The following is a 23,874-nucleotide window of genomic DNA, read 5'->3' as shown; positions in this document are numbered from 1 at the left end:
AACCAGATGTGGTGGTTCATGCCTGTAATCCCAGCTACTCAGGAGGCTGAGGCATGAGAATTACTTGAACCCGGGAGGTGGAGGTTATGGTGAGCGGAGATTGTGCCATTGCACTCCAGCCTGGGCAACAAGAGCGAAACTCCATCTCAAAAAAAAAGTAGTGAGAAGATATAAGGAACTCCTGCCTCCCACCATCCGGCTTCAGCACTTACCAGTTCAAGGTCAATCTGTCTCATCTCTACCCCACCTGCTCCCCACAAGCCCTGGAATATTTTGAAGCAAATCCCCGACATTACAGCAATTCATCTATAAAGCTGGAGTATGTTTCACCAAAAGACAAGACTTTAAAAACATAACCACAAGCCAGGTGCGGTGGCTCATGGCTTTATTCCCAACTACTCAGGAGGCAGGAGGATCCTTTGATCCAGGAGTTTGAGTCCATCCTGGGAGGCAACTGAGGAAGGCACCACCTCTCATAAAAAAAAAAACAAAAAAAAAATTTAAAACATAACCATAACACCATATTAGTCCTGAATTTTTATTTATTATTTTTTTAGATGGAATTTTGCTCTCGTCACCCAGGCTGGAGTGCAATGGCGCAATCTCGGCTCACTGCAACTTCCGCCTCCCAGGTTCAAGTGCTTCACCTGCCTCAGCCTCCCGAGTAGCTGGGATTACGGGCAACCGTCACCATGCCCATCTAATTTTTTGTATTTTTTTTAGTAGAGATGGGGTTTCACCGTGTTGGCCAGGCCAGTCTCGAACTCCTGACCTCAGGTGATCCACCTACCTCGGCCTCCCAAAGTTCTGGGATTGCAGGCGTGAGCCACCACACCTGGCCCTAAGATTTTTAACAATTCCTCAATGTAGTCAAATATGCGTTGTTCAAAAATATCCATTGTTCAAATTTCCCCAATATCTTTTCTTTTTTCCCATTTGGGTTAAAATTTGGCTCCAAACAAGGTCTGCAGGTCGCATCTATTTGCTGTCTCTGAAGACCCCCTTACTTTTTTTCATATAATGCGTTTGTTAGGGAACCAGGCTGCTTGGAAGCATGAGCCTGGGGGAATGCAGGAGAGGGAGAGAGGGGGCAGGAAGGAGAGGAGGATGGTGGCCAGAACAGACAGGCCATCCATGCTGGGGGACCCTGACCTGGAGGGAAGGCCAAGGCTGCTGAGCACCCCTCCTCCCCCCCGGCATCCAGCTGCAAGACGTGAGCCGTGAGCCGAGATAGTAAGACAGCCTGAGCCAGGAGCAGGGGCAGACCTCAGGTTGTCGAGGGATCCCGCTGCCCACGTCACACTGGAGGTGAGGGAGGGGCGGGGCCTGAGACAGGCCTAGAAAGAGCAGGATGTCTATGCAGGAGAGGGAGGGAGAGGACAGTGCCACAACCCAGCTCCAGGCCCGTCCCCGGCTCCTCCCTGCCTGGCCCGATCTCAGGAGCCCCTCCCTGGCCTCCCAACTATGATCTACCCCAGGGCCCAGACATCAGGCGCCTTCACAATGCCTGCGGTCAGCAGTCCAGGTCCCTTGTCCTGCCTTCTCCTCCTGCTCCTGGCCCCCCACAGCCCTGAGGCGGGGCGTACTCCTCTGCGCAGGTTTGAGTACAAGCTCAGCTTCAAAGGCCCAAGGCTGGCATTGCCTGGGGCTGGAATACCCTTCTGGAGCCATCATGGAGGTGAGGGGCAGGGGTGGGGACCCGCCATGCCCAGGGTCCCTCAAAGTACTGGAGGGGCTGTGACTTGGTGGGGAGTGGGTCTGTCACGGCCATCCTCTGTCCAGGGTGGGGCAGGGCCTGGGACAGTGCCGGGGCCCCAGGACCTCTCCCAGGCTTGTCTCCTGCTCCACCGCCCCAAAACTCCCCACCCCCACCAAAGCTCAGTTTCTCCTCTTGTCTCTGCCCCAGGACTTCTCTCTTCTTCTCTGCCTTTCCTTGGACCCTTGACCTTCCCCTGCCTCTCTGACCTGTGAACAGACACACACATGCTCACACACTAAGTCCCAGACACACAGGAACAAGGCAATGTGGACCAGCACAAACCTATCCTCTCCTGGCTCCATCCCGTCGGGCCTGTGGTTGTCCATGAGAACTGGGGGCTACCTGGAGGGAGGCATCCTCATCCCGGCCGCGTGGGCAGCCGCTCTTCCCTGTATGTGTGTTGTGGGCGGAAGCAGGCATGAGAGCATCTTAGCCCACAGGTCTGTGATCAGGGCTTTCCAAACCCAGACCCACAGAGAGCGCGCCTTCTACCTGACCTTGTTCCAAAAGGATTTGTGATGACGAAACTACACGCTGGAGGGGAGCTTACATTAGAGTGAGCAAGAACAGTGAGGGTCAGAGTGGGGCCTGCAATAGTCTAGTAGCATGGCTTGTTTCCAAGCACACACTGTGAGGTCTACCCACCTCACAGTCAGGCCATGGATTGAATCCTGAGCTTCTTAGCAGGCAAAGCAAAGATGGAAAGCAGATCAGCTGTGGGTTTCTGTGAGATGTGAGTGCCGAGAAATGGCATGATTCCTGACTAAGGCCAGGACAAAAATATCCCATTTAGATGATAAGCCCAGTCAGTAGGGTCTCTTCCGGTCCTCCTTCATAGAGACACAGAAGGCAGCAAAAGAGTGGGCTGTTTCTCACAGCACCAAGCCGGGCCCTGCCTCAGGACCTGGATGGCAAAGCCTATACAACACTCACTGCTCTGGGCTCGGCCAAGTCTGGGTGTCACAGCTCATGTGAGGGAGCAGAGGCACCTTCTCCAAGGTCACCCAGTGATGTGTGCATTGCATATGCATTCATTCGTTCACCCCGATGCTCCTCTGTGCACAGCCCAGGGACACAGGGCGGAGTCAGGCTGAAGGAGCCCATGGTCTGGGCCAGGGTCCCACCCACAGCCTCATAAGGCTGGAAGCGTAGTAGGCAGTGGACAATCCCTGCCTCCTGCAAGTCATTCAGAGGCAGTGGCAGCTTCCAGAGGCCCTGGGACCTGTGGCCTTGCAACTCTGCGCCTCCCCACTCCCAACCCTGGCCTTTGCAGAGCAAACGGGCTGGATTAGCAGCCTCCGGAACATCCTGGCAGGGTCTGGGCCCTGGGCCAGGTTCCAGGCTGGCAGGCTGGAGGGAGGGGAGCAAGTTGGAATAGGGCCTCTGAGTTCCCTGCCCCCAGGTCCTGCCAAGTCTGCCTCAGTTTCTCTCCCATTCCTCCTTCCCACCAGGCAGAGCTCCTTCCTCCTCACCCCACCACCACCAGTGACAATCCTCACGCACACGCTCCATCCTGCACCCTTTTGTAACAGCCTGCGGGCCCATTCTCACCTCCACACTTCGCTTTCCTGCGTTCCTCACCTTGGAGCGTTCCCTTGGTCCTGTCCACCAGGAAGCTCTGGCCTCATTTGGCCACAGCCTGGAGTCCTGGGCCTCCCTGCAGTTACTCCCCCGCTAAAGTCCTCTCCTGGGTTCTGTGGTCTCAGGCACTTCCATTTTTGTCACAAGGCCTCAGTTTCCTCATCTGAGAAATGGGAAGAGTTAGACACAAATCTCTTTCGTGGTGGAAAAAGCTTACACTTTGGAGTCATATGGAGCTGAATTCCAGCCAATCCACTTCGTTCCTTAACTTTTCTGAGCCTCGGTTTCCTCCGTCTGTTAGATGGGGTCTTACAAAAATGGACCACACACACACTGCAGTGAGGCTTCACCAATGCGGAGGGTGCTGGCATTCATTGCCCTCCCCGGCAAAGGCCCCTCCAGCTGTGCTGGGGTCTGACTCCAGATTCCTGTGCGTCTCTGACTCCTGCTTCCCTGGCTGGCCTTGACATTGTCTCTTCCTCTTCCGGAGCCCAGCCCAGGCCGGTGAGACTGAAGGGGGAGGAAGGCATAGTGGGGCCTAGGGCCTGAGCTGCCCTGGTCCACAGACGCCATCCTGGGCCTGGAGAAAGTGCGGCTGGCACCATCCATGAGGAACCGGAGTGGCGCCGTTTGGAGCAGGGCCTCTGTCCTCTTCTCTGCCTGGGAAGTAGAGGTGCAGATGAGGGTGACGGGGCCGGGCCGCCGGGGAGCCCAGGGCATGGTGAGTGTCCTCTCCCGGACCTGACAGAGCGGGGTGGGTCAGGGAGGCAGGTGAGGAGCCCTGGGGTCCCAGGATCCCGCACGGTCCCCTGAGCTAAGGGGCTGGGGACCTGCAGGCCGTGTGGTACACCCGGAGCAGAGGCCATGTAGGCTCTGTCCTGGGGGCGCTGGCCTCGTGGAATGGCATCGGGATCTTCTTTGATTCCTCAACAGAGGATACCCAGGTGCGTAGTGGTCTCCTGCCTGCCAGCCCATCTGCCCGCCCACACCCTCCCTGTCCTGCCCTGCCCACGGCTCAGGCTGCTTCTCACCTCCCTGCAGAACAGCCCCACCATCCGTGTACTGGCCAGTGATGGACACACCCACTCCGAGCAGCCCGGGTAAGGGCCTGTCTGGACTGACCCCTCACCTCCATTCGTGCATTGGGAGGGTCCCACGCCCCCATCCAAGCCCCTGCCCCAGCCTCCGGCAGGGAGCCCACCCTCCCGGGGCTGCCAATCTTGCTGGCCTGTCTCAACTCAGCCAGAAGTCCGCCTCCCTGGGGCTTGATTCCTTCAACCCAACAGCCCCAGGGGAAATGAATGACACAGGCTGGGGCCTGTGATGAGTATCTCTGCTCCCATGATCTCATCCCATCTCCAACACTCTCCATAAGCAGGGATTATTCGTCCTGTTTACAGGTAAGGACAGTGAGCCCCAGAGAGGAGAAGGGACGCTGTGTGCAGAGCTGAACTTTGAGCCCAGACTCTCCCCTGGAGGGTCCCCGCCCTCCCTGTATAGCTGTCCCTTCCCTTTCCCCTGACGATTTGGCTTCTGTCCCTCCCTGGCCTGGCTGCCTCCTCAGTAGCTGGGCCAGTTTGTCAGTGTCTCTCAGCAACCTTCCCTCAGCTCATAACAATTAGAGTAATTGCCTGCATTTATGGAGTGAGCTGACGGTATGCCAGGCACAGCACCAAGCCCTTCTCATTCATTGTCTTAGTTAACCCTCATAACATTGTTATGAGGTAGTTTCAATTACCATCCTCATTTTAGAGATGGGAACACCGGGGCTTGGAGAGATGAGATGGCTTGCCCAAGGTCACACAGCTCAGGGCGCAAACCCAGGTGGCTGCTCTGGGGCTGGGTTCTCCCCTGTCTTGTGCTGCCCCCCTCTTGGTGGAAGGCGGCACTGCCAGATGCTCTGCTGTGAGCAGCCAGCGTGTCCAGAGACACTCAGGGCTCAACGCTCTTCTTCTGACTCCCCAGAGCCTGCCGTGTGCCCTGTTGGGGAGGCAGGCTGGTCACATTGTCCTCGACTGCCAAGACATGTCCAGGTCATCGTCCTGAGTCAGCTGCATTCTGAGCCCTGGCAGCTGAGAGAGGAAGGGGAAGCCGGAGGCACAAGGGACTTGGAATTCAAGAGAAGGAGGGGCTGGGCGCAGTGGCTCATGCTGGTAATCCTAGCACTTTGGGAGGCCAAGGTGGGCGGATCACCTGAGGTCAGGAGTTCAAGACCAGTCTAAACAACATGGAGAAACCCCATCTCTACTAAAAAAAAAAATACAGAATTAGCTGGGCATGGTGGCATATACCTATAATCCCAGCTACTCGGGAAGTTGAGGCAGAGAACTACATGAACCCAGGAGGCAGAGGTTGCAGTCAGCCGAGATCACCTCACTGAATTCCAGTTTGGGTGACAAAGCAAGACTCCGTCTCGGAAAAAAAAGAGAGAGAGAGAAGAAGGAGGAGGGAAGACTGATAGGAGAAGGTGTTGGGTCGGGGGGATGGAGGACAGAAGCTGCAGCGTTGGTCAAGGCCTCTGTTTCCTTGGGGGAGGGCCACAGGGAGGCCCCTGGCCCCTTCTGTAAATCCAAGCCCCAACACTCCGCCAGGCAGGGCTTGCTTCCTGGGGCTGCCATCCTTGCTGGCCTCTCTCAGCTTCTTCCCCTGCCCCCTCTCATCTGCCAAGGGAGCAGGCTACAGCAAGGGAGAGACTCAAGCTAGACAAGGGACATGTCCCATGCCAGCTCGCCCAGTGGCACAGCAGATCTGGGCAGAGCAGATTCTGGGACTGCCCTCACCAGCCAGGCCTTGAGTCTGGTGTATCCTGGCTGGATTCCAACTGCCCACAAGGGCTGGTCGCGGTGGCTTCTGCTTGTAATCCCAGCACTTTGGGACGCCAAGGTGGGCAGATCACTTGAGGTTAGGAGTTTGAGACCAACCTGGCCAACAAAGTGAAACGCCGTCTCTACTAAAAATACAAAAATTAGCCGGGCATGGTGGTACATGCCTGTAGTCTCAGCTACTTGGGAGGCTGAGGTGGGAGGATCACGTGAGCCCAGCAGGCAGAGGTTGCAGTGAGCCACAACTGCACAATTGCACTCCAGCCTGGGCAATAGAGGGACTCCTTCTCAAAAACAAACAAACAACAAAAAAACCCAACTGCCCACAGGGATGGGGCCAGCCAAGTGCTGGGCTCCTGTCATTGGGACTTCCGGAACCGGCCACACCCCTTCAGAGCACGGATCACCTACTGGGGGCAGAGGCTGCGTGTGAGTCACCCTTCCTGCTTGACAGGGCCCTGAGTTACAGAGCTGCTATGTGTGCATGCCCACAGCCCCAACACACCAGTGCTTATGACACCACGTGAGGTCCCTGGCACACACGGGCCAACATCCACAGGGGATCCTCCATCCATATGCAGAATCCTAACACTCACCCAGAGCACACAGACGTAAGGGCTCCTGAGACCAGGAGCGTGGGTCACCTCCATGCCATTCTGATTCCAAGCCCTAGGGCCACCTGCCCTCCCATGGCCAGGGGAGCCAGGGAGTCAGCGGTAGGGATGACCCCCACCCCCGCTCACTCCCTTGTGTCCCTCAGGTGTCCTTGAACAGCGGCCTCACTCCCCGTGATCCAGATGAGGTCTGTGTGGATGTGGGGCCCCTGCATTTGGTCCCTGGAGGTTTCTTCGGGGTCTCAGCAGCCACGGGCACCCTGGCAGGTGAGGATTCCACCGGGCAGGGAAGAGCAGAAGGGCAGTGATGAAGGAATCACCCTGAGCCACCTTCTAAAGAGCACTGGGGTGGCGTCAGCCACTTCGCCACGTGACCTGGGCCTCCATGACCCTCAGGAGAAGTCACGTCTGCCTTGAGACTTGCAAGTCTCAGATGGGATAAAACAAGAGAAGCTTTGATTTCAGTGCTGGGCCCATAAGTGCCTCTAGCTGGGAGCTGTGGGGCTAGTGGAAGAGAGACAGCAAGGAGGGACATTTAGAGAAGTGGAGCGAAGAGACGTGATGCCACGGAGAGCCCACGGAGGGTCCCGCAGCGGGAAAGCTGAGGCAACCAGATGTGGGAGTCCTTGAATGCCAGGACCTTGGTGCGGTTTCTTTTTTTTTTTTTTTGAGATGGAGTCTCACTCTGTCGCCCAGGCTGGAGGGCAGTGGCGTCATCTTGGCTCACTGCAACCTCTGCCTCCCAGGTTCAAGCAATTCTCCTGCCTCAGCCTCCCGAGTAGCTGGGACTACAGGCGTACGCTACCACGCCCAGCTAATTTTTTGTATTTTTAGTAGAGACGGGGTTTCACCATGTTATCCAGGATGGTCTCGATCTCCTGAACTTATGATCCGCCCACCTCAGCCTCCCAAAGTGCTGAGATTACAGGCGTGAGCCACTGTGCCCGGTCCTTTGGTCTGGTTTCTGAGGAGGAAAGAGTGACACAGTCAGAGCTACGCTGGAGAGGTGGCCACTGCGAAGTTGCTACTACTGTGTCTGGGAGCCTGAGAGTGTCACTTGGTTTGCTCCCACGGCCCTAGCCCAGGATGTTTTGGGATTGTCCAGCTCTGCCACTCACAGGCGCCTACCTCTGACTGAGCGTGAGGTTCAGCCCTCACCACCCACCCACCTACCTGTCAACCCTCACACCTTTCCTATGAATTGAGCAAGACAGGCGTCAGACGGTGAAAGTCACCGCTCTTTCCTAGGAGGGGTATTATGGCGGTGAGGATGCAGGCTGTGCGAGGGGGCTGCTGGGTGGAGGGGTCTTACTTCTCCTTCATCTGTCCCCTTCCAGATGATCATGACGTCCTGTCCTTCCTGACCTTCAGCCTGAGGGAGCCCGGCCCAGAGGTGATGCCAGCCCTGGCCTACCTGGGATTGGCAGCCCAGCGACCCTGCCCTCGCCCATGTCAGAGTGCCCTCAGACCTGCCATTCCAACCTTTACCCCCAGCTGGCCTCTGAGCTCTGCTCAGGCCAGACCTTGTGCTGGGCAGTGCTGTGGGCCAGGCCTGGTCTGCAAGGCCTTGCAGGCTGGCTGTGGCTGTGACATTACAGTTCAGAGTCATCAATGCCAGGTCTTGAAAGGCGCAGGGGGCTGTGGGAGGAGAGAGGAGGGGTCCCAACCAGCCAGGGGCTCAAGGAAGGCTGCCCGGAGGAGATGAGCTTAAAGGAGCTGTGGATCAGCGTGTACAGGACTGAGGCTTGCACAGCAGGGAAGGAAGAGGGTGGGGATCTTCGTGAAGGCAGAGCTCAGAGGGCTGCAAACTGCAGGGCCAGGTGGCCGGGAGGGAGACTGCGCTTGTGGGGAAGCCTGTGGGAAGGCTCCCCTTGCCTCTGGATCCCTCATGGGTTTAGGGCCTGACTTTCTGCCTTTCCTCCCCCAGGTTCCCCCTCAACCCTTCCTGGAGATGGAGCAGCTCCGCCTGGCGAGGCAGCTGGAAGGACTGCGGGCAAGGCTGGGCCTGGGCACCAGGGAGGATATAACGCCAAAGTCAGACTCTGAAGCTCAAGAAGACGGTAGGGACAGAGAGAGCAGGCAGGTGGCACCCACCTGAGTGTCACAGCATCCTCTACCCTTATAACCAGGAGTCCTTTAACCAAAGGGGAAACTGAGGCCTGAGGAGGCCATATCTAAGCAAGCCTTGGGCCCAAGTGTTCTGTCGCATCCCCACCTTACCACCCAGACTCATTTTGCAGGAGAGGGTCCTGGAGGCAGCAGCCACACCTTCTGGCCCCCCTCTCCAAGAAACCCCCCAACGATAAGGTAGGCTCTGTTGCCCACCATGGCTGGCTGCCCACCCCAGCTCTGCCCCAATCCCCAGGGGAAAGGCTCTTTGACCTGGAGGAGACGCTGGACAGACACAGCCGGACCCTGCAGGCTCTGCAGGGTGTCTCCCAGCGGCTGGCCCAGGCTGAGAGGCAATGGAAGCAGCTGGGGCCCCCGGGCCAGGCCAGGTCTGATGGAGGCTGGGTGAGTAGCCCCGCAGGCATTCAAGGCTCCACCTGTGGGCCTGAAGGAGGAGCAGGCACTGTAATCAGGAACTAGTCTCCCCAAGGCCTGGAGGGAAAAGAGGGCAGGGATGAAATACTGCCGGTCACAGGATGGGGCAGGGCAGCATGCGGGATGGCATCTCCACACAAGCAAATGCGCATGGGGCTGGGGCTGAGGCTGGGGCTGGGGAGAGGAGATGCCAGATATTTGGACTCGGCTCTGTAGATGAATGACGGAAATAGACTAGGTGCTAATTTGCATGTAGCTTCACATGCGATTTGCATACGGCTTGCTTAATGCTCAGTTGCACCAGAAGCCTCATTTCATCTCCATCGCCATCTGGCTCCTCCCCCAGGGAGTCACGCCTCGGGTCATGCCCAGCCTGGGGGCCTGAGAGCTAAACTCAGCCAAGGTGTTAGATACTGGGCAGAGGAGGCCAGCAGCTCTTGTGGGCTTTGCTGGGCTCTGACAGCTCGAGGTTTTAATCTTGTTCCCTCAGGCCAGAGCAGCTTAGTCTGGGTTGCTAGTGTGGGGAAGAGGGGAGGGGACTCACACTCCAGGGCCAGGCCTCTCTGATCCTACCTCCAGGCCCTGGACTCTTCCTGCCAGATTCCATCCACCCCAGGGCGGGGTGGCCACCTCTCCGGGCCACTCAATAAGGCAGGGACCCAAACACTGGGTGTCGGCCAGCACTGGCTCCAGCTTGGATGATGCCCTGGGCGAATCAGGGCAGAGAGGACTGGGTTGGGCCTCTGCCTCCTTCAGGGGACAGAACCACTTTTAGAAGGGAGAGGGATTTTGAGAAAGTGGCCACTGTTGTGAGGGAACAGCCACCCCTGGGGAGAGGGGTGTGAGCAGAGGGGGAATGCGGAAACCCCTATGGATGGGGTCAGAGAAACACAATATGTCCAAATAAGGAGGCCCTGGTAAGGTCTGGGAAGGCCTCTGGAAGGAAGAGGCTGCAGCGCCCCTGGGAAGGTGGGCTCTGAGAAGAGAGGGGCTGTGTCCTGGGCCCTAGACAAGAAGCTGGCCCTCCTGCAGGACTCTGCCAAGCTCAGTGCCCTGCTCCATGGACAGTGGACTCTGCTCCAGGCCCTGCAAGGGATGAGGTAAGGGACTGGGTGGGGACCCCTCCACCACCTTGCTTCTCTGTCTGAAGTTCCTCCACTAGCCCTTCATTCCTTCCATCATTTCCTGAGCGCCCAGCATGCAGCCTGTCAATTGGAAGGGCTGGGGGTGGAGTTAGGTTTGTTGAGTTGACTTGACTTTAATTGAATCATGTTTAATGTTTTGAAGTCCTAGTTGAAAAGCAATTCTCTCCAGGAGAAGCGCATCATGAAGGCCCCCATCCGACACTCCGACCCTCAGGAGGGTTAGGAAATCTGAGTGCTCTTTCAGTGGCAGCTCCTGGGATGAGGGGCATTTTGATGGGAGCTCTTGGAGAGGGAACACAGCCAAGATCAGACCAGTCAGAGGAGGTGCAGTCCCTGACTTGGTTTTGCGCCCCCACTAGCCTCCTGATATCCCACTCTAGGCCGGGCCTCTGGAGCCCTGGGGCTTGGGGGAGTCCTGGGGATGCTGTGGAGGAGACGTGCATCCAGCCTGAAGCCTAACACACCTCTGTACACACACAGCTAGATACCTAGGGTAGGGGGTGGAGAGGCACATAGATGAGAAGAAGGAAAGGAGTTAAATCCCTGGGGGCTGGGGCTGGAAGGCAGTGCGGGGATCCTGGGGAGAGGGGTGTGAGTGGAGGGGGAAGGCGGAAGCCCCTATGGATGGGGTCAGAGAAACACAATGTGTCCAAATAAGGACTTTAGGGAGATCTCTATCTGAGCTAAAGTCTCAGGATGCAGGAAGAAGGTTTGAGGTGAAAAGACCAGCCCCAAAGAAGGGGCCCTATGGATGGTACCTGTTCCCCACCCACGTGCTGCCCCTGAGGGGATGGGAAATGATTAGGCCATTTGGGTGAAGCAGAAGATGTAATGATTCATCTTACTTGGTTTCCACCCCTGACTAGGGACGCAGTTGTCCGCATGGCCACAGAAGCCCGAGTCTCCTACCTGCCTGTGGGCACTGAGCACCATTTCTTAGAGCTGGACCACATCCTGGGCCTCCTGCAGAAGGAGCTTCGGGGCCTGGCGGTGAGAGGGATGTAGTGGGGAGCATGGGGGCCCCAACCCTGATGTCTGGGCTCAGCTGCCTTTCTTCCAGCACTTCTGCAGCCCCAAGCCCTCCTGCCTTTGCCCTCCCCTCCCAGGACCACTGCCAAGCACATCTGTGCCCGTGTCTGTGCGTGCATGCATACGTGCCAGGACACAGATACCTTCTCTCTGCTCTCTCTGCTCTTTGGAGAGTCCCACAGATTCAGCACCAGCAGGACCTTGGTCATCCCTCGATCCAATACCCAATGACCAGAGGAGAATGGGGTGGGCTGTGCCCAAGATCATTCAGGGTTCAGTGGTGGAGTCATTGCTTCCCATGCCCTGTCCCATCCTTGCTCCCTCGCCCCCATCCTGTCTTTGGCTCTCTACTTCTCTCTTTCTCTTCTCTTGAGCCTTGGGTCTCTTGATGATCCCAGGCCCCAGGCCTTCACAGCTGTTCCCACAGATGCAGCCATGGGAGCTGAGGCAGGGGAGGCAGCTCTGTACACTGCCCCCTCTCCAAGTTCCCTGGATGAGAGCCAGGACACCCCAAGCCTGGGGGAGGAAAACGGAGCATGCCCATGACCCAGATTCCAGGTCCCCCTCTCCTTATGGGTAAGAAGCTGGGCTGAGCTAGGACCTTAGACTTTCCCTTTTCAGAAGGCAGCAGCCAAGGCCCCCTGCCCACCTAGACAGCCCCCAAGGGCCTCCTCGTGCCTGCAGCCTGGCATCTTCCTGTTCTTCCTCCTCATTCAGACCATTGGCTTCTTCGGCTACGTGCACTTCAGGTGGGCCACCCCATGAGCCGGACTTCCCACAGCACTGGCATTTCTTGGTTCTCAGCTCTAGCCATTGGATTTAGGAGATGGGACACTTCAGCCCAGACAGGCCCTGCCCAGTCCCCAAATCGCAAAGAGCACAGTGCAGGATAAGGCCCATTCTCTCACCAAGCGGTACTGACCACCTGCTCAGCCCCCAGCCTGGTCTGGGTCCTGCTCCCACGGAGCTCACTCACACAGGTCTAACTGACCCTGTGTGGTCAATGCCATGATGTCAGGAAGCTGAGGGGCTACAGGAGCACCGGAAAACACACTTGACCCCACTTGGTTAGGGATCAACCTGGAAAGGACATTTGATATGATCATTAAGGTGACGAGTTTTCCACCCTGACGAGATAGGTAAAGGCATAGAGGCAGAGGGAACAGCATGAGAAAAGGAAGGGAGGCGTGAGAAAACACAGTATTTTAGAGAAAACATGCAAGTTCAGTAGTGTTGGAGCAAAGGGCAGGGCCAGTTTGTGAAACTGGGCAAAGAGACCTGAAAAGGTGGGAGGAGGTCACTGGTTTTGCTTGGTGTGTGTTTGCTGAATGAATGAATGTGCACCACTTAGAGACGTGGGGTGTGCTAAGGGGCACCACTTAGAGACGTGGGGTGTGCTAAGGGCCTCAGCAACGAGACTGACGATCTTTGTTGGTGGAATTTCTAGACAAGAAGAGTCTGTGTGGGCTGGGATGGTCCTGGAGGAAGAGTGAAATGAGCTAGGCTTTAAAAAGCACAAGGTGGAAATGATCACAGGCTTGTGCACATGCACAGGAGCGCAGTGGTGGCAATCAGCCTGGAGCCACTAGGACAGACCTTACATGCCCGGGGGGGAAGCATGGACCGTATGTGGCAGGCCAAAAGAGCCACAGAAAGTCCCAGAACAGAGAAGGTTGTGGTGCAATCAGTGTAGCAAGACAAGCATGAGAGCCTTGGTTTCTCAAAAGCCTGTAAAGGAGACACGAGTAACCTGTAACCTTCTCTCTGGCAGCAGGCAGAAGCTGGACAACAGCCTTCAGGAGTGTCTGTCCACAGGTAGCTGTCTGTGTCCTGAACCACACACCCCTAGGGCCCCGGGGATTGTGAGGAGGCAGCTTCTCCCCGCCAGCATGCCTGCCTGACCCACCTCAGAGCCACTTCGCATCACTGGGAAGCAGGCGTAGGAAGCAGGCAGTGTCTGCGATGGGGGCTTGGTCAGTATCCTCTCCGTCTGTGTGCCCAGCTCCCACCTACACCTGAGCTTTCAGCACATTCCCACCTTATTAAACGTGATTTCCCTCTCCCCATGCTGGTCTTCCTTCCAGCCTCACCCTAATCTCTGTGAAGACTTCCACCCCTTCTGAGTAGCTGGATGGGAGTGCGCTCCAAGCAGGCAGGGAGGCCAAGGGCTGGCTTAACCTCCAAAAGACCAGATACCCCCACAGGCTTTGAGCCCTAGACTATGGAAGGACACGCAGCCATGACCGTGTATAATTCTGTCCTCAAATTCACCCAGAACAGGGAGCAGCGTCTCCCAGTGTCCCTCCTGGCCCAGCCAGCATCACTGAGCAGCTCTCTCCTTCCCCACTCCCAGCTGCTCCGGGGGCAGCTGGGGAGGCGCGTGACAGAGGAACCCTGAGAGGCCAACTCGTGGAACCATAACTGGGATTCCCGCTCGCACCCTCGGGTCTCCCTCCCTTTTCCAGCGACAAGCTCTTTGGGCAGCCGCTGGGTTCAGTGAGTTGGATGGGTAGGGAAACTGGGGGTCGCCCAAGGCTGGGTTTTTACCCCTTGCTGCTACCTGGATCTCGCAGCTGAAATCCCAGTTATCGGCGGCCCAGGAGAGGAGAAAGTTGGAGGAGGCTAGGGAATAGGGTTCCGGGAGTGTATCAGCTCAGCCCCTCTCCCGGGGGAGCGACCCCACCACCGCAGGCCCTAATCCGCTGTCAGCAGTGCCCAGCGGAGCTCGGCGTTGAAGGAGGCACGTGGGGGAGGCGAGAGTGGGGAGCGGGCACGTGGTCCAGCCTTGTCAGCCCCGTGCTGCCCCCCCGCCCCCCGTGAGGAGGGGTTTGGGGAGGTGGGGGCGGGCCCGGGCGGGGGCGGGCGGCGGGCGGCGCCAAGCGTGGGGCGCGGGCCCGCGGCGGGAGCTGTCCGCGAGACCTAGTGCTGAAGTAGGCGCAGACGTACCCGGTGCCTGGCGCGTGGTAGCAGGTGCCCGGTGCCCCGGCCGGCGAAGACCATGGCGTTCATGGTGAAGACCATGGTGGGCGGCCAGCTGAAGAACCTCACCGGGAGCCTGGGAGGCGGCGAGGACAAGGGGGATGGGGACAAGTCAGCAGCCGAAGCTCAGGGCATGAGCCGAGAGGAGTACGAGGAGTATCAGAAGCAACTGGTGGAAGAGAAGTGAGTTGGATCCCTTTCCTGGCTCCAGCGACCTCCCCTTCCCTACCCCCACAGCTGCTCAGTCCATCCCGGGGCCAGCCTCAGATCCCAATCCCCTCTCCACTACTTTCCTAGACGTGGTAAGAGACCGGGAGGTGTCCTCTACACTGCCCCCGGAGCCATCCCACCTCAAACCCCAAACCCCCCTTCAGCTTCATACTCCGGCCAAAGGGGAGTGGGGGGAGGGGCGGCCGGAGCCTGGGACGAGAAGGGGGATGCACGTGCATTTCTGATGAAACAATAATCCCTTAATCCGATCTGGTCCCAGCCGCCTATGTCTTCCAACTGGGGCTCCTCTGAGCTTGAGCCTCTGAAAAAAGTGGTGCAACCAAGGAGGCTCAGAGTCGCAGAGGCAGACCCTGAGATGGGGCACTCACAGACATTTAGCCTACTTGTGTGCCCATAGTGCTGGGACAGAGTTTGGGGCTGGACTCTGCTGCTAGGTTACTGGATTCAGAGCCTGGCTTTGCTTATTAGCTGGGTAACTTTAGGCAAGTTGCTTAACCTTTCTGTGCCTCTGTTTTCTTTTCTGGAAAATGGGGATGGTAATCATAATACATGCCTTGTATATTTATAAAGATTCGATGCCAATGCATATAAACTGTTTAGTACAGCACCTGGCACAGGATAAAGCCTCATAAATGATAGCTATTATTTCGCTTAATCCTGATAATGGTTTTGTGGGTTGCAAAATTGCATCCCTATTTTACAGAAAAGGAAGGTAAGAGACCCAAGGATGTACCTAAAATGGTAGTGGAGCTGGGATGTGAACCCAAGTTTGTCCCGAATACTTTCCCCCACATGACATAGCTTGTCAGGGAGGGAACAACAGACCAAGTTGGAGGCCATGAGGGACAAATAATTAGGGTCTGCAGAGAGAATCAGACAGACTGCCACCCTGACCCCCTAGTTCCAACCAGCGGCAGAGAGGACAAAGGGCACTGTGATGGGAAGAGGCAGCAGAGACCCGGACACAGGGACCAAGGCAGCAGCTGCCAGGACTTGGAGACCCCTTCTGTCCCTCCCTCGAAGACCCCAACACTCTTCGCTCTGCCCTTGTGGTGACTTTGCCCCTGGTGACCCCGCAGGATGGAGCGGGATGCACAGTTCACACAGAGGAAGGCAGAGCGGGCCACACTGCGGAGCCACTTCCGAGATAAATACCGGCTACCCAAGGTAAGCTGGCTCCGGCTGTGAGGCAAGTCTGGGACCCTGAGCTCTGGACTCTGGACTCCTTCACCCCATTCTGGGCACCGCAGCCCTCAGCTATAAGACTCACAGGGTGCTTGGTTAGATCCTTCATTCTTTCACTCATCACTCATTCATTTGTTCATTTATTCATTCACTCACTCATAATTAACCTGCACCCACCAAGGGCCAGGGCTTAGTGATGAGGGGACCCCAGTTCTTGTGAGACTGACAGGTTTGTATTTCTGGAGCCAATCTAGGCTTCTGCTATCCTCCAGCCCCTGCTCTCCCACCAAGCCTAGGCCAGACCTGGGCAGAAGAAGACATGGGGGAGGCAGAAAGCAGTAGATTTGACTGCCGAGGTAAGTGCTCTGGGGGTTTTTGAACCTACTAGAGGACAAAACTTAAGGTCGGGGAGAGAAGTCCTGTGTGTGCCAAGTGCTTGAACTTCATGTCCTCATCCAACCCCCAATAATGCTGCCAGGCAGCTATCACCCACAGCCACAAATGACAAAACTGAGGCTCAGAGAGATGGAGGAACTTGGCTAAGGTCATACAGTCAGTAAGCCATGGAGCTGGGATCAGCGCTCAAGCCTGTGAATCTGAGCCTGCCTTTGCTCCAGAGCCCCAGGCTGCTTTCCAGGGTATGGAGCCTGCCCGTAGAGAGCCAAGTACCCCCTTGGCCAGCCAAGCAGCCAGAGAGTAAATCTCAGGATATCCCTGCCCCCACGGTCCCCTGGGCAGTGCAGCACCAGATGGGCACGTAAGTGTGCTGCTCCTGCTGCCTGAGGAGGGGACTGAAGCACAGCTTCTCCCGGGATATCACCCTAGCACTGTTCTTCCAGTTCTTCCTCCTCATTCCAAAAAAGCACACATAGACTTCTTTGGCTACGTGCACTTCAGGTGGGCCACTCTGTGAGCCGGACTTCCCACAGCACTGGCATCTCTTGGTTCTCAGCTCTAGCCATTGGATTTAGGAGAGGGAACACTTCAGCCCAGATGGGACCTGCCCAGTCCCCAAATCGCAAAGAGCACAGTGCAGGATGGGGCCCATTCTCTCACCCAGAACTGTGCTGGACTCCAGGGAAAATAGCACAGGGCTATAGCACTCCTGACTTTGATCTTCCACTTGAATTGAAAGACCAAATATATGAACATCACGTTTACTCATTCAACAAATATTTACTGAGTCCCCAGCTGCTTCTGACTCCCCACAGGGCACCAATCTTTTGGAAATCTCTCAACGGGGAAAGCCAGTTCAGAAAGCCTGCCTCAGTGCAAACTCTCCTAGGAATAAAATCATCCTTCAGATGCTTGCTCTAGGCATGTAAGAGACATCTGCTATCAGGGAAGTCAGAGTTAAGCAGAAGAGGCAAGACTTGGATGCATCTGAGTAGGACATGGGGTGGAAAGCCCCAGCACCCCCCAGGAGAACAGTGAAGGGCAATGACCATCGTAGGTGCCATGCAAAAAAGCACAGATGTTGGAATCTAGCTGGCAGAGGTTTGGCTGTAGCTCCCCGACTTCCTACCTGTGTGACCTTGGACAATTTACTTAAGTAACTTAAAGTAAGTTACTTAAATTCTGTGAGCCTCGATTTCCTTATTTCTGAAGTGGAGGTAACAATACTTACCTACCTCACAGGGTTATTGTGAGAATTAAAAGCACCCAGCTCAATGTCTGCCATGTAATAGATGTTCGATAAATGGTACCCATCACTATTTTTGGTTTACCCTTAAGCATAACAAGAGTCAAAACATGTCTTAGCTGACTGTAACAGTGTGACTCATAGGTATTTTCATTTTGTCTTTATTCACTGTGCTGGTCCTTCCGTATCTCAGAGTGAAGTAAGGTAATATGAAAAGTCTCCATGTCCAAGCATCAAACACTTGATCCTGGGATGTGAGGTGGGAGCTGAGCTCACCGGAACATGGGGCTCAAGAATCTAGGGGGCCAGGCATGGTGGTTCACTCCTGTAATCCCAGCACTTTGGGAGGCCAAGGTGGGTGTATCACTTGAGCCCAGGAGTTTGAGACCAGAGTGGGCAACATAGGGAGACCTTGTCTCTACAAATTTAAAAAAAAAATAGAATCTAGGGACCTGGAACTCAGTCCAAACCTCCTCCCTGCCCTCTCGACTCTGGGTCCTCACAGACTTCTACCCCTCCCCATGCCCTCTTCCCTTCAGAACGAGACAGATGAGAGCCAGATCCAGATGGCAGGTGGAGACGTGGAGCTGCCCCGGGAGCTGGCCAAGATGATTGAGGAGGACACAGAGGAGGAGGAGGAGAAGGCCTCAGTCCTCGGGCAGCTGGCCAGCCTCCCTGGCTTGGACCTGGGCTCACTCAAGGACAAGGCCCAGGCCACACTGGGGGACCTCAAGCAATCAGCTGACAAGTGCCATGTCATGTGACCACTTCCCCGGGGTTACCCACTGGGCTGGCCAGAGGGCTGGACCCCCATGAGGGCTAAGAGTGTGTCAACTTCCAGAGACCCATACTCCATTTGGGGCTTTGTTTTCCCTTCCCCATCCTAGTTCCAAAACCTGTCTCATCCGTGCCCCAAGCCTGTCTTCTGGTTTCCTCCTCTCTGCAGGGAGCAAAGTCCCCATCTTCACCCTACCCTTCAGGACCCTCCCCACTAGCTCAGCCTGTGGAGGCCTCCCAAGATTGTAGGAACAGGCCCATCCCTCTCTGACCACTGCCCCAAATTCCTGCACCCATAGAGAGACACACAATGACACAAAACCCCTGGCATGTTCAGAGACAGAAGCCACAGATGCATCCCGGCACACACAGACATACACACACAGGCCAGCTCCCTTGCGTGTCCAGCCCCTTCAGATGCCAACACTCAAGATACTCTCAGAGAGAGCTTGGGCAGATAACCTCGGCAGACAGGAGGCTGAGCCTTATTTCATCATCTGTAAAATGGGAATGGCCTGAATGATTTCTAAGGCTCTTTCTGGCTTGGCCTCTCAGAGCCAAGCCCACACCCCTCCTTGGGCAGGGTAGCAGCTGCCGCCACAGCCTCCAGCGGCTGCCACTGTGGGCTCTGGGAGCCGAAGCGATGCTGTGTGAGAGGCAGGGTGCCAAGGATGAAGCTGGCACTGAACAGTAAGCCCAGGCAGCTCCAGGCCTTCTCTGGGCCCAGGGCCCAGCCAATTTCTGTTCTGTTCCTGTAGAACTCTCTCTGGATTCCATAGCTGGAGTCTCCTCTCCTAGCTCAGTGAAAAATAAAAATCCCAAATGGTGTGCCTACCTTCCCACTTCTTACTGGCTTTCAGGAGTCTTAGAGTTCACAGCCCCCCGAGCCTGCCTTAGAGGGGTGTCCTCCACCCCCCACCTACAGCTTCACAGGAGGAAGGAGGCATCCAGCGCTAGGAGTGGAAGTGTCTCCAGCTCTTAGGGCCCTGGGTGAGGGTGGGGTCTGGGGCCTATGAAGTAGGTCTGGGCTTTGAGGAGGATGGAGCAGCCCCAGTACGTGGGGAAGACAGGGCCTCTGGGGCGTCACTGAGACCACAGGTGGGGCCAGGGCTGGAGTGCAGCTGTCTCGGGTGCCTGTGCCTACACCCCTCCTCACCCTGGAGATAGAAGGTGTGCAAAAAGAAAGAAGGCAGAACAGCTGCATTCCAGCCCGCACTGTGATGACTCTGAGCATGTCCTTTCCTTCCTGCAGGCTGTCTTGCACCCTGTAAAATGAAGAATCCTCCTCTCCCCCAAATAGTAATAATACACATTTCAAAGGGTGACCATTTATAAAGCCCTGGGCATATGACAGACCATATCAATAAACGTAATTCATTCTTCCAAAAAAATGAAGAGCACAGATCTCATCCCGCTCACCTGTGGCAGGGGCCAAGGGGCAGGGGGCAGGGGAGGTTTGTTTAAGAAACCAGCCAGGAAGCTTGCCAAGCTGATTGCCCCCTCGGGCCCAGGCAGGAGGAAGGTGCTACAGGCTAATTCCAGGTGCCCACTTTGGAGTCCCGGGCCTGGCCTGTGGGGAAGCCAGCCAAGGTTTACAGGCAGGAGCAGCCATCTGAGGATTGGGTTTCAAGGGCAAAGTTTCCATGAGGTCCTCTTTGTAAAATAAGAATAAGGCACATCGAACCTGTCCAGGAGGCCATGCGGAGCTAGAAGAGGGGAGACAGGCCAGGGAGGGACACAGGCTCAGCCGCGTCTGCTGCTTGGGCCGTCACATTTGGTCTCACTCTCCTGAGTGTCCCCAGGGAACAGGCCTGGGCCTCAGCTGCTCCCAGGCTGCCCCCAGGCCAGGGCCTCCTCCTGACCTTATCAGAGCTGGAGGAGACCCAAGCCAGAGCCCCAAGCCGGGTAGGGGGGTCATGGGCTGCCTCCACAGCGTCAGCAGCGAGGCCCACGTCAGCACTCCACCCTCTGGGGCCTTCTGCCTAATGGGATTGGACAGACCCCTTCCCCCTCAGTGCTTTGCAGGGCCGAGAGGGACAGGCAGGGGTGGCGGGCAGTGGGGGCTGGGGAACTTGCACTTACTGAACCCTGTCAAAGCAGGGCTGGTTGTAACCTGGATTAAGGATCGGGAGGAGGCTAAGCCTCCACATTTTTCCCCTTCACCCTCGGAACGGAACTCCAAGAAGCCCTGACTGGTTTGCATTATCCCTGGAATGAGGTGGAGGAGGCTGTGGGGCTCAGGCAGAGATGGACAATGAGGGCAGGCTGAGGGGTCCCCAGCTCTGTTGGGCATACCTGGCCTCCCCTATTCCTTCCCCTTCCCATCAGCCCTGCAATCTGGGTCTCTGTCAGTCTGCCCCCCTCTCAGCTGTGTGCCCACACCCCCGCCACTCTCCTGGCTCAGAGCCTGTCCTGCACCTGCCCCTGACTCCCAAGCCCTCAGGCCCTGAATACATCGACTACTACCCTCTTCCCAAGCTGTTCCTACCCTCTCTTACTTAGATAATCAAATGTCCAAATAGGACATTTACACATTTGTCCTGTGACTGGTCCACCCACCTGGTGTGATGTGAGGGCCGCAGTCATTTGCCATCAAAACTTCCCATTTCACCCTCTGCCTAGAACCCCATTATACCCCGTAGTTAGGACTCTGACATTCCAGGCCCTCTCCTACCTCCTCTCTCTCCCTCCTTTTCTTTTCCCCTTTCCTTCCTTCTTAGTACCCTTGTGGGCAGTCTGAGCAAACACGAAATGTTAAAAGGTGCTTAAGGCCAGGCTCGGTGGCTCATGCCTGTAATTCCAGCACTTTGGGGGCCTAGGCGGGCAGATCACCTGAGGTCGGGAGTTTGAGACCAGCCTGACCAACATGGAGAAAACCCATCTCTACTAAAAATACAAAATTAGCTGAGCATGGTGGTGCACGCTTGTAATCCCAGCTACTTGGGAGGCTGAGGCAGAAGAATGGCTTGAACCTGGGAGGTGGAGGGTGCGGTGAGCCGAGATCTCGCCATTGCACTCCAGACTGGGCAACAAGAGCAAAACTTCATCTCAAAAAAAAAAGGAAAAGAAAAAAGGTGGTTAAGAGAGCCCCTCCAACTTCCCTAAACCCCTTCAGCAGGAGAGAAGTCAGAGATGGTTGCCTGTCCCGCCACCTCTTCCTCTCAGGGGCTCTGGTTTCACAATGTACAAGATTTCAAAGAAACCTACCCAAGGAGCCTACAGTCCCCTGCCTTCCACCCACCTGGACAGCTCAGGCCCAGTTCCCAGCAGGAAGAGGGCGCCGAGAGAACAAGTGACTTTCTCAAGGCCAGCTGGTCCCCAGGGAGGAACTGGGGAGGGTGACCAGGGCTTGGAGCACGGAGGATCTCCCGTTCCCTCAACAGCCAGATGGTTCCTCCTCAGACACCGGAGGCCCCAGGCAGGCGCTGGGGACATCTGGGACATGCTTGTTAGCTGAGCTGAGCTGCTGACAGTGCCTGTTGACCCAGCTGACACTCAGCTGTGAGGCGGAGCTTCTGTCTTCTCTCTCACAGGCCTGAGGTGGGGCTGGGGGGTATAGCCACAGGGCCCACTGCCGTGCCTCCAACCCAGTGCCCACCAGGCAGAGCTGTCCCCAGAGGCCGTTTGAGGTTTCAGAGCAGGGAGCAGCAGCACCACTGAGGTGGCCTTAGCCTCATTCAGCAGGAGCTGCACCTGCGTGTGTGCTCGTGAGGGTAAGTGTGTGGGGAGGCAGCGGGGGTTTGTGAGCCTGCACATCGCTTTCTTGTGTCTGTGGGATGTGCTGTGTGTAGGTGCAGGTGTGTGTTCCTCTGAGGAAGCCGTCACTGATGTGCTCCTTCCTTCAGGGCCCAGCCTCCTTGTTGGACCACTGCCCTTTCAGGGACGGCTGGGACAGCAACCTGACCTCTGGGGACAAGAGCCTTTCTAGATGACCTTCCGCAGTAACGAAGGTTCTGTGTCCTCTCCCACATCTGGGTAAAGAAGGTAAGGAAGGGCCAGCTGGACACAGGGACACCTGGGTCCTTTCATCTGCTCCCGAGGCCCATGTGCATCTTCCAGGGCTGGCAGTTAGAAAGCTCAGGCTCCCCGTCTTGGGGCAGGGCTGGCTCTGTGCTTGGATGACTGATGGAGGTAGGAGGACAGGGTTGTCCCCTGAACGTTGCTGGGAGGTAGCCATCCTGCTTTGGGTACCTTCGGAGTGTTGAAAGTGACAGGTGAAAACAACTCTGTCCCCTAAGAAGGAAAACGTGACCTTCGGAAAGTGGTCTGCACGTTTCCTACAGGCCTCTGCCATTAGAAGCAAGCCCTCCCCGCCTCACCCCAGCCTCCGACTGGGCTGCCTCCCGGCTTGGCAGGCGGCTTGGACACAGGACCAACCTAGAGGCCATCCAGATGCTTTGCTCAAGGAGGGCCCCTTCCCGGGGGCTCCTCCAGCAGCCTCAGTCCCCAGGCCTTTCGCGTACTGAATCCTCTCTGTGGGGGCCCACTGCTGTCCACACCTACCTTTGTAATAACTTCAGGCCTCTGTTCTCAGCCAGCCGATGCAGTGACCACAAATAAACAGCTGGAATTGGTGGGCCAACCCTCTCTCCGTCGCCCTTTATTCAGTTCTCTAGTCTTCCATCTCATCTTTCATTTCCACTCCTCCTCCCATCTTTTTTTTTTTTTTTGAGACGGAGTCTCACTGTCACCCAGGCTGGAATGCAGTGGCACAGTCTTGGCTCACTGCAACCTCTGCCCTCCGGGTTCAAGCGATTCTCCTGCCTTAGCCTCCCGAGTAGCTGGATTACAGGTGTGCGCCACCACACCCAGCTAATTTTTGTATTTTTAATAAAGACAGGGTTTCACCATGTTGGCCAGGATGGTCTTGATCCCCTGACCTCGTGATCTGCCTGCCTTGGCCTCCCAAAGTGCTGAGATTACAGGCATGAGCCACCGCATTCAGCCCCTCCCATCTTCTCAATTCATCCACCCAACCAGGTCCATTCATTCCTCTCCTGTTCCCTCACTTTATGTATTGAGGCTTTTTTGTCTGGCGCATTTCAAGATAATCTGAAGTACATTTCTCTCCCTAGATCTGAAAATCACATTTTATTGTATTCTTACTGTATGCCATGCCCACGTGCAGTATCTCATTACAAATTCTCATGGGGCCCTTATCCTCAACCTCATTTTATGAAGAAATAGGCTAATCAATGGATCCCAAACTTCAAGGCCAAGTAGCAGAGCCAGAATCCTAGCAGCTTTGCCTGCCCTCTGGGACACTGCTCCACACTGCCCCCCAATGGCCAGGCCAGGGCTTTAGGGACACTAGTTCCCAGAGTCTGTTCCAGCCCTGGTACAGGAAACCCTGGGATGACTGAGCAACAGGGGTGTGGTAGGGGACACGTGGGTAAGTCTAAGGAACTGCTCCCCTCCTACTCCCAACAAGTGCTGGTCAGACTAACACCTGCGAGTGTGTGGGGTTGAGGGAAGGCCAGGGTACAGAGCCTAACGGAAATGAAGTCCCTTGGGGCTGGGTGTGAGTGTGACACCTCAAAAGATGCCCCTTCCTGGCCGGGCACGG

The 23,874-nt window shown here is 56.3% G+C and overlaps 2 protein-coding genes across 2 annotated transcripts; both read left to right on the top strand.

The window, feature by feature from the left end:
- Positions 1 to 1,503: 1,503 nt before the first annotated feature.
- Positions 1,504 to 14,238, top strand: LMAN1L (lectin, mannose binding 1 like). Its single transcript, XM_064382636.1, has 14 exons — positions 1,504 to 1,678; positions 3,907 to 4,061; positions 4,177 to 4,284; positions 4,382 to 4,440; positions 6,492 to 6,591; positions 6,923 to 7,043; positions 8,114 to 8,169; positions 8,704 to 8,836; positions 9,142 to 9,290; positions 9,900 to 9,971; positions 10,353 to 10,420; positions 11,332 to 11,455; positions 12,116 to 12,243; positions 13,269 to 14,238. The coding sequence occupies exons 1-14, from the start codon at positions 1,504 to 1,506 to the stop codon at positions 13,393 to 13,395; spliced, it is 1,575 nt and encodes a 524-aa protein (XP_064238706.1). The 3' UTR covers positions 13,396 to 14,238.
- Positions 14,239 to 14,423: 185 nt separating this feature from the next.
- CPLX3 (complexin 3) lies at positions 14,424 to 19,136 on the top strand. The gene is made up of 3 exons (XM_012457640.3): positions 14,424 to 14,656; positions 15,784 to 15,871; positions 18,071 to 19,136. Exons 1-3 carry the CDS (start codon positions 14,493 to 14,495, stop codon positions 18,293 to 18,295), a joined length of 477 nt encoding a protein of 158 aa, XP_012313063.1. The 5' UTR covers positions 14,424 to 14,492; the 3' UTR covers positions 18,296 to 19,136.
- The last annotated feature ends 4,738 nt before the right edge of the window (positions 19,137 to 23,874 follow it).

Source organism: Aotus nancymaae, unplaced genomic scaffold (assembly GCF_030222135.1).
Source record: "Aotus nancymaae isolate 86718 unplaced genomic scaffold, 86718_ANA_hifiasm-v0.15.2.pri h1tg000003l, whole genome shotgun sequence".
Classification (NCBI taxonomy): domain Eukaryota; kingdom Metazoa; phylum Chordata; class Mammalia; order Primates; family Aotidae; genus Aotus; species Aotus nancymaae.
This window is presented reverse-complemented; position numbering and strand designations above follow the sequence as displayed.